We start from the raw sequence: 15191 nt of genomic DNA on the forward strand, positions 1-15191 counted from the left end.
GTTCTTGTGCACTGGTATTTGTGTTAGTCATTTTCTCTTGTATGACACTATACCCAAGACTGGGTGAGTTGTATGAATAAAAGTTTATTATTCAACTCCTGGCTCTAAAGTCTGAGAAGTTCAAGATTGGGCAATAATGTCTGGTGAGGAACTTTTTGCTGCTGGGGACCTTCTACAGAAGGAGAGAGAGCATCTTAGCTCAGGTCTCTCTTCCTATCCTTGTAAAACCACAGTCTCATTGGATTAGAGTTGCACCCTTATGGCCTCATCTAAATTATCTCCCAAAGGCTCTTCTTCCAAATACCATAGTTGGATGAAGTTCTACCCTCTAATACCTCACAATGGGGATTAAATTTCCACATGAGTTTTGTGGGGGCAGTCAAACCATTGGCAGATTCCTCCCCACCCCCACCCTTTCTTTTTTCTTCTCCATTTACACGTAGTTGCTCTTGTTTCCATGCTTCAGTGACTGCATCTATTCCAGGAACGTCCAGGCTTTTATTTCATACCCATGTTTTCAGCAGCCTATTAGACAGTGCCACCTTGTTGTTCTTTAGGACTAAAATTCAGTCCAAAACCCAACATCTCACTCTGTGGTCCATAGTCTCAGCTCCTTTATTTCTCACGTCGGTAAATGGTACAGGTTACCAAGCCAGCAGTCTCAGTCATACTTTACTTACTTCTCTTTATTTCCCAGAGCTGAACTGCCCACCCATGGTGTGTCTGCCTTTAGTAAGCTCATCTCTGCAGTTGGCATTTTCTTCTCCATTTCCAAATCATCATGCCACCTAGACTACAACAGTTACCTTCCAATTGGTTTTCCTGGCTCAGCATCTCTATTTCCAATTATTCACCCATTATCATTGGTACTGTCTAAAATGCATCTGATTCTTTGTTTCTTATATTTTAAGAGTCTCTGCTTTTCCATTATCCTTTGCACAAAATGTATGGTTATTCACAATCTGGCCATAACCTACTTTCGCAGCCATTTTTCCTCTTACTCCTCTGTGAACGTTGCTGTGTTCGTACCAGATTCCTTATGGTCTCTGAAGCCTGTACGGTGTACTCTGGTGGTGTGTGTTTGCTTGGCCAGGCTTGCTCTGTGCTTTTCTTTTTTCTCCTCAGGCACTTTCTCTTTATTTCACATCTTGTGTGGGTGTCCTCTGACTGAGGAGTGTGCAGAGCCTGAGAGGAGAGCCCAGGTTACAAAGGAGATGCCCAACACTAATACAAGCATTTGAACATACATGTGTAAAAAACAATTTGCTCTTTCATTAAGGCTCTAACTTAAAGTTATGCAAACCACATGCAAAGAAACAGTTATCATAAGAATGTACAAAATAGAAGGTGCTTTACTTGCTAGCTCACTAGAACTTTTTTCTTCCTTTGGCAGACTTTGGTCTTCCTAGAGTAGGATCAAGTTTTATCAGTTAGCTTTCCATCTCTCTAACAAAATACCTGAGATAATTACCTTAAAAGGGAAAAGGTTTATTTTTGCTCACAGTTTTGGAGGCTTTCATCTATGATTGGCCTTGTTACTTTGGGACTGTGGTAAGGTAACATATCATGGTGGGAATGTGAGCTGGAGCAAAATCACTAACCTTGTAGTCAGGAAACAAAAAAGAGCAAAAGGAAAAGCCTGGGGACCCATCATCCCCTTCAAGGGCATGCCCCCAATGACCTAAAGACTTCCCACTTAAAAACAAAAAACAAACAAAAAAAAAAACCTACAGGATTGGAGGTATGGCTCAAGTGGTAGAGAGTCTGCCTAGCAAGTATAAGGCCCTGAGTTCATAAAAAAAAAAAACACCCCAAATAACCCTAAACCAAAAAACAAAAAAGAAAAACAAAATGAAACATGTTAGTATATGGGCTTTGGGAGGATATTCAAATAGTGCGGCTATTCAATATATTTAAATGCTCAATATATTCAAATATTCAATATAGCGTGGCTATATTGCATGGACCCAGTATATAATACGCATTGTCAAATTGAATTCTTCAACTTGGTCCCACTTCAGTGGGGAAAGCTTTGGGGAAAGATTAGACTTCTAGTCAATATAAATGTACCTACAGAGAAGACAAAAGAAATCAACTCAGAATCCTAGAGTTTGCAATTAGAGTGGGGCTTAGATAATCTTTAAGTCTTTCTAAAATGAGAACCACCAGAGAGGTTAGGTGGCCTGCCCAAGATCACACAGCTGGCAAGCAGTATTTCCTTCTTGTCCTTCTTCAGTCAGGGTCAGCCAGAATGATTCAGACAAAGCCCGAGCCAGATCCCATTCCCTCCTTTGCCCGAAACTTTACTATTACTATTCCTGTTTTTTTTGAGACAGTCATGTTATATAGCCCAGGCTGGCCTAGAACTCACTGTGTAGCTCAAGCTGGCCTCAGTCTCTATTCCTGTATTCTTTAGAGTAAAATCCAAAATACTTGGGGTGATCGGCACAGCAGCCCTGTACTCCCTTGCCCGCCATTACTGTCTGTCTGTCCCTGTGCTTTAGTTGTGTCCAACTGGCTTGCTGTCTCTGTGCACGTGTCTCAGGACCTTTGTATGCACTGTTTCCTTTGCTTGGAATGGTTTTCTCCTGCATATCTAAAGTTCACTCCCTATAGGTCCTTACTCAATACAAAGAACCCAGAGAACTCACGTGCACACTTCCTTCCCCCTTCTTTGCTTCGTTTGTTTTCTTAGTGTTGATCTCTAGCTAATATACTACTATCAATCTTGTTTATGGCTGTCTGTACCAGCATGTAAACTCCACAGGGCAGGCATTATTTTGTTTTGTTCCCTTGAATTCTCATATCTACAACAGTCCTGGCATGGAGCAGGCCCTCAATAAGTTTTTGTTGAATGAATAAATGAATCAGGAGAAGCAATTCGGTTTATGAATTTCTTCTAGCTTCAGTTAAGCACACCTAAGGGCATTCGAAAGGGAAGATCATCAGGTCTGTCTGGAAAAAGAAGAATCTGATTTTTAAAAGCCTCATTGAAGACTTGTCGAACTAGAACACCATCTTTTTAAGATTGATTTGAAGAAGTAGCCTTGGGCTCTTCCTGGCCTTCCAAGTGGTTTGGGAAGACTCCCATTTTTACCTTGAGCAGGCATCAGCTTGCTGTGCTTTCTCTCTGCCTGTGGTTTGCCCTTTAACCCAGCCGGCTACAAAGATGAAAAGTAAACAGCAGTGAAGGCAAGACTGAGGGAGAGGGGCTGAAGGACAGAATTACCCTGTGGCCTTCACATCCTCCTTTGGCTCTGAGCCACCCTGTCGGCAGTTCACAGTACCTTCTAGATTTGCCTTGCTGGGGGCTGTGCTCCGAGAAACAAGTCTTGAGACAGCCAGGCCAGATGTCTCTTGAGTTTTCTTTCTTGTTCTATTTTCTTTGAAATGTTCATTTTAGACAAAAAGGACATTGGAGAAGGATTTTTTTTTTAAATCAAATTACCATCTTAATTTTGAAGTGAGGTTTTAACCCTTATCAAGGTGGAGGATTGAAGGCGAAGTTACTTCTTGCTCTGTTGGTAATGCCAGCCAGGAATAAAGACCATGGGACCCTGTCTTGTGAAACCAACAACTTGCACCCAAGGCAAGAAATTCCATTCTGAAGAAGTGGCAGACTCTTGGGGGAAGGGACATAACCTCTGTTAGTGTCACAGTAAAGCCAGAGTTAATTTGTCTCTCCCTCCTACTGAGAGCACAGCTCTCAGTCCTCCTTAGGACCAGAAGGTAACCAAGGAGATCTAAGGCTTAGAAGGACATGAGTGGCCACATGCAAAGCCATCAGTGTGATTTAACTCTGGGATTCAAGACTATCTAGTTGAATATAAATTGTCTTGACTGGCTATCAATGACTGGTTAACAGTAAGCATAGCTCTCATTTCCCAAACCCTAACAATACACTAGGCATCAGTGCTTAATATGTGCTTAGTTTACTTAATCCTCACAATAACCCCATGAAGGAGATAGAATCACTAGCACTACTTTACAGATTAAGCATGGAGGTTTCTGTAAGTTGCCCTCAATTATTGCCAGAGAATGACTGTCCCTGCACAGCCCTAATTGCCTCCTTGGAAGAGGCAGAGCAAGGATTTGAAACCAGGTAAACTGTGGGAGCTTCACACTTTCCATTAAAATATACTAGTAGCAGATAGTAGTCTGCTACTAGAATGTAGCATGCTCTAACTGCAGGGCCTTTGCACTTGCAATTCTCACTGCCTTGGATGTTTTTTCTTTAGATATTGTCATGGCTTTGTCTCTCACCTTTGTGCTTAAAGGTCACTTCACCTGGGAGGCCTTCCTGGTCTCCTGTCTAAAATAGCTTCCCTCCTGTCTTTACTGTCTGTCTTCAACCTGCTTTCTTTTTTTCCATAGGATATACCACACTTTGACATAAATATGTATTTGTTGTCTATCTTCTCCATTGTCAAGAAGGTAAACTCCATGAAAACAAGGATGTGTTCAGTCTACTGCTCTGTGTGCTCAGTCCCTTGAATGGTACCCAACACATGAGAGGTGTTAATAAATGTTTGTTGAGTGAAAGAATGAAGTGTAATAGAACTACTGATCAAACCTTGCCACCCTGATTTCAAAACAAAATACTTGTCCCTGTGGCAGATCTCACTCTATCGCCTTTGACCAGAGAGTGACTCCCTGCACAGCCTGGTTGCTGTCCACAGTGGTTTAGTCCCTGCCTTGTTTTTTCCTTTTCTTCTTTTTTGGAGGTCAGATGTTTCTGTATGCTGTAGCCAAGAGTATTAGACAGACCTGGGTTCAAATCTTGGTTCCAGAACCTATTATCTGGTGGCCTTGGAGTTGCTTAGTATCTCAAGCCTTACTCTTCTCCTTCTGAAACAGAGTAAAGGGCATCTATCTTCTTGAGTGATTGAGAGGATTAAATGAGAAATTGTGACATATACAGTGGTCGTTCAACAGATAGTCACTGAGATGTTTTGTGGGCTCAGAGAGGAAAGCAGCGTGTGCATCTCTAGTAGGAAGGGGAGTGAGGTTTAAACACTTGAACAACCACAGAGCAATTGCCAGGCAGCGTGTGGACAAGTCTTGGCTTTGCTACTAACTAGCTGTGTAAGAGTGGGCCAGTCATAGAGTCTAATTTTTGGTGTGTGATCTGTAAAACTGGAGGGTTGGGGAAGATATTCTGGCTCTGAGCAGAAGATAACGTGGAACAAATTATATTTAAAATGTTAAAGATGGGATTAATCAGAAGTGACTTTTGTGGGGGCAATATAAATAATGTACTATATAAGTCTAAATGGAATTGTCACTATGAATTCCCCCCCCCCCCCGTATAATGAATATATCCTCATAAAAAACTATTTTAAAAAAAAGAAGTGGCTTTTGGAATTAGGAAGAGGGGATGAGTAGCGTTCCTGGCCTTTGAAGCATAGCATAACACAGCGGGTTTTGGTAAAATGAGCAAAGCACAAAATACAGGTTTTGCGTGTGCTCGCACTGTTGGGAAGACACAGCATTTAGATGTTTTTTGCTCACATAGGCTATAGATTTAAAGGAGCAAATGTGGTACTAGTATCTCATGTTCTCATACAGTGTCACGTTGAATATCTTTCTTGGATGATCCTTGGTAGCTTTGTTGAGTTATTACTGCTCGCCTGCCCATGGTTATACATTTCAAATTTACACAGGTGTGTTTGAAGTCTCGTTTGGAATGAGTTGTTAGTCCATACGATGACAATTACACTTAAGGAATAGAATAAAAGATTTCCTTCATATCAGAGATGAAAAAAGTAAGGACGTCTGAGTTCATAAAGTACGTGGATGGTGGAATTTCCGCCTCTTGTTCCCTCAAGGATGCCTGAAGTTCCTTCTTTATTCTGCTTCTATTTGTTGGTTTCTCATTTGTTATTGAGAAATGTTCTAACGATTTATCTTCCTTTCATACTACATTTCTTGCAACATACACAATGGTATTGTATTTTATTTTTGTGGGGCTGGGGAAGTAGTCTAGGGTCTCACACATGCTAGGCATGTGCTCTGCCACTGAGCTATACCCACAGCCCACCAAAAGCTGTTTTTCAGTGGCCAGGTGCTTCCTGGGGCCTGCAGGAGATGACGAGTGTGGTCTTGAACATATTCAGTGTGCTGAATTTTGCTGGAATCATTGCAGCTTTGTGGTTTAAACTCTCTTGATGACAGCCAGTTCCTCATTGTAAATAGTGCCCTTGGTTTGGTGGCAGCGCCAGGCTGAGTGCCTCAGCACCCTGGCTATCCATGTGCAGCAGATTTGGGAATCATAAGATAGAATCTAGGAAGGCTGTGTGGCCAGATCCCTGTAGCAGAAATGCTGAGGCAGCAGCTACCCCACTATTTGGTAACAGTGTCCAGTATAACTACTGTTCAGGCTTAGAGCTTATACTGAAGTTGCAGTCTTTTTGGCAATAGAATTTTTGAAATTTTAGATAATAAAGTCCAATCTCAAAATTAATTCAGAACTGGCCATAAACTATTATTTATATTATCTTGCTATGGTAGTTTGCTTATTTTTTTTTATTAGAAAACTCTTGGGGTATTTTAACCATAAAAACAACAATGACTATTACTGACTTAAAATGGACTATAGGGCTGGGGGTGTAGGTCAGTAGTACAGCACTTGCCTAGCAAGCACTAGGCCTTGGGTGCAGTCCCTAGCACTGGGAAAAAAAAAAAATGACAATGTGGGACATGTACAGGTACTGTTTTAGGTACCATGCTCTGTTTTGGATAGTACAATCAAAGTATTTCTATCATTTTGCAAGTGAGGCAGTGGTGGAGGCTCAGTGCAAGTCTAACATAACAGCTGGGTAGCCAGGTTTGAACTCAAAGTATAGTTCTGTATTAATTCCAGCTTAAAAGGCCACACTTTCATCAGGGATCTTTGATGTGAAAGTCTTAGATGTGGAAAGGTAGTTCTTAGAATATTGCAAGGGCGAATTTGGAAGAAATGTGGCCTTTCTCAACCTTGTCAAGTGTATCCTCATCTACCCTCCTGGTTTTGATGTGTTTTGCTTGGGTGTGAGTCTGTCATGCCTGGGATTTTAAGGACACACTGGGGTTCTGCCCCAAGAAATCCAAGGAGGCCAGGGCTCTCAGGAGGCAGAGAGTGGGCTGGTCCTGACAAGTGTTACCTTTCCCCTAATGGCAGCCAGGGTGAGCAGGGGAGAGTGGAGCCTAGCCTCCCGCCTCCCCTCCTGCTAGTCTTCACCTAGAATTCCTGCTGTCCAGTACAAGGGTCAGGAGTAATCTTCCTCTTTGTGTTTCTTGCCACTAGCAATGACAGCACTTGAGGACTTTAATTAGTCTTAGGCCTCAGGATAATAAGGTGAGACTGCCTGCTAATGAAAAATAACAATAGCTTTTATAGTGTACAACATGGTTTTGTTTGCATCTCGCCACAACCCTGCAAGGGCTAACTTATCCTGGGTAAGTTAAATTTGTCATCACTCTTTCACAAAGGAGGAAATTGAAGCTGCATTCTGGTCTCAGCTCCCATCCTTTCTTGTCTGGCCTGCTTAAGAATCGAGACTGATCTTCTAATAGTGGGTTCTCCACACAGCATTCAGAGAAATCTTGAAAACCCAATCCGATGGTGCCCTCCCCTGCCCACACCCCCTCTTCACTTTTTGCTCTCTGCAGCCTTGTCAGAGACCTGTCTCCAATGTCAGAGACCTGTACTGCAGCTCTCCCAGAAGTGTCTTTACCCACCTTTTTGTTTTTTGAGGTGGGGTCTCACAATATAGCACGGCTAGTCTCCAACTCTTAATCCTTTTGCCTCAGTTTCCTGAGTGCTGGGATTACAGGCATGCACCTCTGTGCCCACTCTCAGCTGACTCTTCAAACCTCTGCTTATTCTTAAGATGTGGCTACGTCTCCTTTAGAGTTCTTATTGTATTATACCAACCATATTTATCATTATTTGTCTGTTTATTTCACTAGGCTTTAAGCCCACGAGGTCAATGAACATGTCTCTTGGCTCTGCCATTACATCCCCTTTGCTAGCACAGAGTAAGTAATAAATAAGGATTCGTTGATGGAAGAGATGAGGCTCAGGAGACTGCCTCAAGCAAGGTGGTAAACGAAATTACTTTGACTAGAATACAAGTACCACAGGGACAGAATTGTGTACTCCTTCATTTCTCTATCATGGACATCTCTTTTGGTGGTATGTGGGATTTGAACTCTGGGCCTCTGCTTGCCAGGCAGGTGCTCTTCCACTTGAGTCCACCTCCAGCCTTATCGCCCTTAGTTATTTTTCAGCTAGGGTCTCATGTTTTTGCATGGGGCCAGTCTGGACCTTCTGCCCATGTCTCTGACATTTGGAACCACAGGAACGCGCTACCACAACCCAACATATTGGTTGAGACCAGGCTGGACTCAAACTGTGATCCTCCATTCTCCACCTCCTGGGTGACTGGGATTGCAGGTGTGAGCCACCACACACAGCATCTTGAACAGTGCCTGGCACATGGTAGTAGTAAATATTTGCTGAATATTGATTATGCTTGGATATGATTGCAGAGATTCTCGTCGAAACCCAGACCTTTCCCTCTGGGCCAAATATATATGGAAAAGGGGATTGGAGTTACCTACCTTCTCCATGCTGTAGAGAAATCTGAGAGTCACTGCTGAGACTACTCTCAGTAGGTAGTTTTGTTTTCTCTATGTATAGGACACGACGGGCGCCCGGACATCATCAGACAACAGTATCCGTTCTACATCTGGCCCCCCCTTTTGCAGGCTGCCAAGATACTGTGACACCCACGTTATTTCTCTGAATCCCTGAGTAGCATGTGAACTGCCTTGAGAATAATCCCTGCACAGCTTCTATTTAACCGTCTCAGGCTCAGCTGTGTCTTTCTCAAAAACATGTTAATGATCTATCTGAAACCATTTCATTTTGCAGCTACCAAAAGCTTAGGTGTTATTTATTGAATTTGGACAATGATAATTACCTTATTCCATTCATTGTATCTTTCTCCTTAAGATATTAAGTTGTTGTCAGATCCCTGGTTCTCCCTCCCCACAGGGGTGAGACAGCGTCAGGGTTAGGACAGGGACGTGCACAAGGTTTGTACTTCATCTTTGCATTTTTAAAGAACTTCGAGTTCGGCATTATCAAAGATTGCTTATTTTTTATAGTTGCCACCCAAGGTCCCGTGGTCAAGTCATAGTTACCAACAGTAACCTGTGTAGAATGCACGTCAGTGTTGATGGCAGCCATGGCAGGCTTCAAAACAGGGCTCTGTTTTCAGAGATGGAATGTTGAAGGCGAGAGAGTGGCTGGGAGGTAGAGCTCATGGAGAGAGACCTCGCTTCTGGTCTTGACTCTGCTATATTATTTTGGGCAAGTATTGGTCTTGGGGTTTAAGGTAACACTTCATCTGTAAAATCATGTGGAGCTCTTCCAACTTTAAAAGCCATTCACATCAAGTGTATACTAATTATATAAAACAGTGGGTTTCAATTGTGACTCTTTCTTTCTTTGTTTCTTTCTCTCTCTCTTTCTTTCTTTCATTCAAAATTTATCTCCAGCTAATTTACCTCCTTCCTTCCTTCCTTCTTTCCCTCTTTCCCTCCTTCCCTCCCTCCCTCCTTTCTTTCTTTTCTTCTCACTGTGATTTTTTTCATACAATCATATAGCATTCTTTGATCACATTTACCCTGCGGCATGCTAATTTTTGAGCTGAGTAATTGGTCAGCTACAAGTTAATTGTGATTTAGCTCTGATTTTGAATAACCTCTGGCATATAGCCAGGTATGTTAGCCATCTAAGGGGCAGTTAGTAATTTCTTCTTATTGGCTCTTAGCCTACTGCCAGACATCTGTTTTGCCACAATTTTCCTCTAAAAGCAAGACTTACTCTTTGGAAAAACAAAAAAGAAAAAAGAATATCCTCAGTTTAGGGAATGTCGTTCACAGTCACTTCCTTTTGAACACTGGTTTGAATCCTTGGTGGTGCTGAGGATTCATGTGAGGAGGTGTTTCCAGCTAACCCTGATGTTTTGCCTGTGTGCTCTGTTAGGTCACCAGGGAATGTGGGGTGGCATATGGCCTTAGAAGTAAACAGTCACACTGTGAAATTAGAGGAATAGTCTTCTTCCTCTTTTAATCCATAAAGTTCTGTCTTAGTATTTTCTCTGTTAATTTATGGATCCTAAATGTCCTTTGTGTGGAACACGTAGCTTTGAAATGTGGGTGGGCACAGTGGTTATTATACATAGATCCCAAAATGGTCTTTCAAGATCTCAGAGGACCTTTTTATATTTGGAAAGGAAGCAGATGGTTCGCAAAGTCCAAAGACATTCACATTCAATGAGGTCAAAACTCAGTGTCAGGAGTCCCTGGTCATTGCAAAGTGAATGTAACAGAACCGCGAGGAAGATGATTTTATTTCCTGGTTTTATTTCCAAGCTACAACTTTTCGGAAGCCTGCGTCATCCAGCTTTCTTCTAATTAGGAAGCAGATCCTGTCATGTGTTAAGGCTCTGATGTGTACAGGCTGGGCCCAGATTGGAGTTGAGCCGAGTGGGAAGGGCGCGCTTCCCTTTCTGTTCTCCTCTGCCTTAGGACCCTATCAGCACACTGGGCAGATTAGACAAAAATTCTCTGCGGCTTATTTTCTTTTTGAGTGAGTTCCATTCCAGAGGGACTTTTACGCTAGGAAAAAAGCTCCCTCTGTTTGAGGACACAGCAGTGTGCAGTTTCAACTTGTCCTGGACTTCCTCAGAGATGCTTTAAGATCCGGAGTGAACTTGCTGTGGTTTGCCCTGGGCATCAAACTGTTTAGCTTGGCTCTATTATATCTGTAATTGCTGCATTTTAATAATTGCTCAATATTCTTGTCAGCAATTTGCAGTCCATACTTTTAATGGAACCATTTGCCCTTCTGTCCACAGGTTTTGCTCAGAGCTGATTTAAGCTCCTGGATTACCATGGCCCAGTCCCCCAGACCCTCAGCAGCTGTGGGCAGGGGTGACACGAGCCCATTAAATATTCCCACTAGCCTCGTGCTGCCTGTGGTTATGTGCCCCATAAAAATCCTCTGGGAAGCCATCTTCTTCTGAGAGTCCTTGTAGGGCTTTGCTTTATAAAAATTGCTGGTAGCATTTGCTGAAATGATATATTCTTTTAGAAAGGTTTCTTCTGATCAGCCCATTCAGAAAATCTAATTTTTTTAAAGGAAAAATAGGGACAAATTATCTTTGCTGTTAAGTTTTTTAATTAGCAGAGAAGATTTCCATTTTGTCTGAGGTGCCGTGCAGTTGTGGTGACAGAAATAGACTTCAGGGGTTGAAATCAACTTCATGGACCTACAATTTAGTCAGTGCTTTTTGCAGTACTGGGGTTGAACTCAGGGCCTCATGCTGGCTAGGCAGGTGCTCTGCCACTTGAGCCATGCCTCCAGCCCTTCAGTCAGCTTTTGAGACAAGACCTTCCTGCCTCAACTTGACCGGCAGCTTTGTTTTCTTTTTAGTGATTCCCTGTTTGATTTACCTCCTTTCTTTTGTTTGTTGTAATGCCTGTTTTCAAATAAATAAAAGATTGACTGGTTTGACAGTAACTAAGAATTACATAAATGACCACACCCTGCTCTTTCCACTTTATCAGTATAAATGCCTTAAAGAGAATGGATAGTCATGGTAATAATAGCTAAAATTTATTGATTTTTTTTATTATGTGCTAGGTAATTTTCTAAACATAGCAGCTTTCTACCTAATTGAATCCTCACAACCTACCATGAGATAGGCTCATTTATGAAGCATGATCGCCTAACGTCACCCATTTGGTAGGTGGCAGAGTGGATGCACAGCTAGGCAGATTTTTAATTGCCACCATAGCCCATATTCCATTCATACTAAGTATCTAACCCAGAACCTGTGCCTTCCTCCCCATCCCCCAATTACCCCATTCCCCTGTGCATTTAGTGTTACAACTGTGAAGAACCATTTCGGGCATCTTTCTCTTAACATTCAACACAATGAACTAAAACCGTTAAATTGGAAACTTGTTTTGCTGCTTTTGAAATAATTTTGTGCTGTTCCTCCAACTGAAGACAGCAGTTGAGTTCTATGGATGGCATTTCCGAGGTGAGAGAAACAAGGCTGCAACCCCTAGCTGTATGAGATGATTCTGGGAAAACTGCACAATCCTGCCTTATCCAGGGCTTAGATGGGCAGTGTCTCTGCACTTTGATCCAGTTGTTGGATAACTTTTATTGCTGATGAGGAGGAACCATGCCTGGATTAGTGGGCGCTTAATAAATGTTTGTTGAATTGAACGACTTTGTGCTACATTCAGGGATATAGGGCTGGAAGATGTACTTTGGAGTGTCTCTGTGAGGTGACTCTTAGGGCCATGAGAGGAATATCCAGGTTAAGCAGGCCACCAGCAGACAAGACCCCGGATAGGGAAAGATTAAAAGGACCTTCTAGATCATCTAGTTTGGTATCCACATAGTCTCAGATGGGGCTGAGAAGCAGGGGAGATTTTTCCTGTTAAAAGGCTGGCAAATAGTTGAAATGAGAGCCTTGTTTTTTTTTTTATGGTTTTTTCGGATTGATTCTCAGTGTAATTTAATTGGATCCTTGCTTGTGATAACCCTGTCATTATAACATTAGCTGAGTCTCTAATCAGAGCTATTTGTTTGCTTGCTGGCACTGGGGACTGCGTGTATCAAATGTCATGATTACTTTAGTACCACAGTAAAACTGGTGAGATTACAATATGCTTCCATTTTCTTCTATAGTCCTGAAAATTCTATAAAAAAAACAAAGATTTCGCTGGGTGTGGTGTTTTGTGCCTATAGTCCCGGTTACCAGGCAGGGTAAGGCAGGAGGATACCTTGAGCAGGTGTTCAGTCAGTGTAGGCAGCATAGTGAGACCCCCCATCTCAAAACAAACAAAATCTCCCCAAACTTGAAGATATGAAATGTTGAATATAAGCCTGCTATTTGCAGAAGTATTTGCTATAAAAGTCTTGATGAGGTAATTGGCGTCTCCACCCTAGTTTGTTTGAGTGCTATCCTGGTATTTTTTCAAGACAAATTTCTTACACTTTACAGAAATTCTCCATTTAACTGTAATGTGTGTTTGTTTATAAAAAGAGGTTTCTGTATTGTTTTCTTAATGAAATTTGTTTGTTTTTACAGGCAATTTGAGAACTGCAAAGAGGGACTTTAAGGCTGCTTTTAATTTTCAAAGAGTGTCTGCGATCTGAAGAACCATAGGCTGAGGTGACCAGAGGGGACGAACTGTTGGAGAAATGAAAATGACATTGCATTATGTGATTCCCGTGTTTGCCTTGATGAGCTTGGGGTTGGCCACCGCAGGCAAGTTACATAATATAAATTGCATGTTCTTTATATTCTGTTGGATAATTTTTTTCTCAGTCTCCAGTTTCCAATAATTTTGGCTACATTACGTTCCTATAAAATGTGAATGTTTATAGTCTTTAGGTAAGTAAAATGTTTGACTGTGGTACAGATTCATATTAAGTTTCCCTGTTGTATTTTGGTGGACTGATGCTACATACTCTAATGTCAGTGACTCAGATATGCAGCTAACCTGTGTTAAGGCAGATAGAAAACAAATATGCTAACTTTTAATCCCACTTACCTTTGTTACCTGCGTAGATTATATTTATATTCTTGTCCTTAAATAAGAATTTCAGGAAAGAGCGTTTTTTTATTATAAAATAAAGAGACCTTCTAGATAGAGGTGACACTCTTGGTATGGGCTACTTGGGAGTTTAATTTTGTCTATTTCAGATATTTTGATATGTAACTTTTTAAAAGTAGAGAGTGGGGCTGGGGTGTAGCTCAGTGGTAGAGCACTTACCATGCATGAATGCTTGAGGACTTTTGGGTTCCATCCCCAACACTGAAAAATAAAAAAATAGAAGAAAGGTAGAGAAATACCTTGTGTTTCCTAGCATCCATCAGAGTATTACATCAGAGCTGAGAGAAAGCAAATGACTGGATTGGAATGTTGTTGCTTAAATAAAAGTATCAGACCTGCACCTACCTCATCCTCCCAACAGCTTAGGGTTCCACATCAAGGTTACTTTAAAAATTTGGAAACTTAATTTTCTCTTTTTTGTTGTTCTATAATGAGGTACATAAAAGTGATTTGTTGGATCAGTTCTGGAAGCTGGCAGGTTACAACAAGAGCAATATAGACTTGAAAAATGATTAGTCTCTTGGTTTTGGCTATTGGCTTGCCTACACAGATGAAAGGGAAAATAATTACCACTTACTGAGTGACTACAGCAGCTACTGGCTAAACGACTATAGAATATAAAAATAAGTAAGGATAATCTTAATTAGCTCACATAATCACAATTTGGAGTTAGGTATAATTATTTTTGCCATTTTATAGGTGATGAAATGAGATATGGAGAGATTAGTCAACTCGAATAGGGTCACGAATCTGGGAAATGGAAGAGTCACATTTTACATCTGTGCACTTCACTGGCATGTTACACTAAAGAAGCCATCCTATGACAAAGGCTCCCACAGACTCACACTAAGGGCAGTGCACACACAAACTGTGTGAGAGCCACTTGGCAGAAACTGCTTTATGGGATTGGAATGCAGAATGCCCATGTCTCTTCATTGCAATTATTTTGAAGAAAATTGCTAGGGTTTGGGTTTTTTTTTGAATGCCAATGTGTGAATGTGAACTGCTCATTTTCTTTGTATTACTGTCCGTCAGCAGTTTCATTTTGTCTCATTACTAAAGAGTTATCTGCCTTTTAACTTGTGCATAAAAACAGATCTTAATTGTTGAAAGGGGGGGGGTAGAGAGAGACAGACAGACAGAGAAACAGAGACACAGCTTGATGGAATTTGCTGAGAGATGACCATCTCTGGTGGGTAGAGGCCAGGCTTTCTGCTCTCATTGATGCCGGGGTCAGATGAAAGAAACACAAGGGAAGAAGGTTTCTCATGGGAAGGTGGTGAGTTTGATGGCTCTATGTAGCCTTGATATTTTTAGTAGTGAATCAGTTTTGCTTAAAACCTTCCATCCTCCCTCAAGCCATTGGGGGTCGGGGGGAAGGGACAGTAGGACCACAGATTTTATAACAGCACAAGGCAACTGATAAGTAGCACAGGGGTGGGGCAGGGATGCATTTTAAAGTAGAAGTTTGTTTATTGTCATCATTTTACACAACCTGA

The 15191-nt window shown here is 41.6% G+C and overlaps 1 protein-coding gene across 4 annotated transcripts in view; it reads left to right on the top strand.

Moving 5' to 3' along the window:
• Positions 1 to 15191, top strand: part of Tgfbr3 (transforming growth factor beta receptor 3) — a 193436-nt gene that overhangs the window by 11414 nt on the left and 166831 nt on the right. For all 4 annotated transcript variants that reach the window (XM_074076496.1, XM_020158353.2, XM_074076495.1 and 1 more), the window contains exon 2: positions 13164 to 13343. In XM_074076496.1, coding sequence (XP_073932597.1) covers positions 13277 to 13343 — 67 coding nt within the window. In that variant the 5' untranslated portion in view covers positions 13164 to 13276. The remainder of the gene's footprint in view (positions 1 to 13163; positions 13344 to 15191) is intronic.

The sequence above is a fragment of the Castor canadensis genome, chromosome 6, assembly GCF_047511655.1.
Source record: "Castor canadensis chromosome 6, mCasCan1.hap1v2, whole genome shotgun sequence".
Lineage (NCBI taxonomy): Eukaryota > Metazoa > Chordata > Mammalia > Rodentia > Castoridae > Castor > Castor canadensis.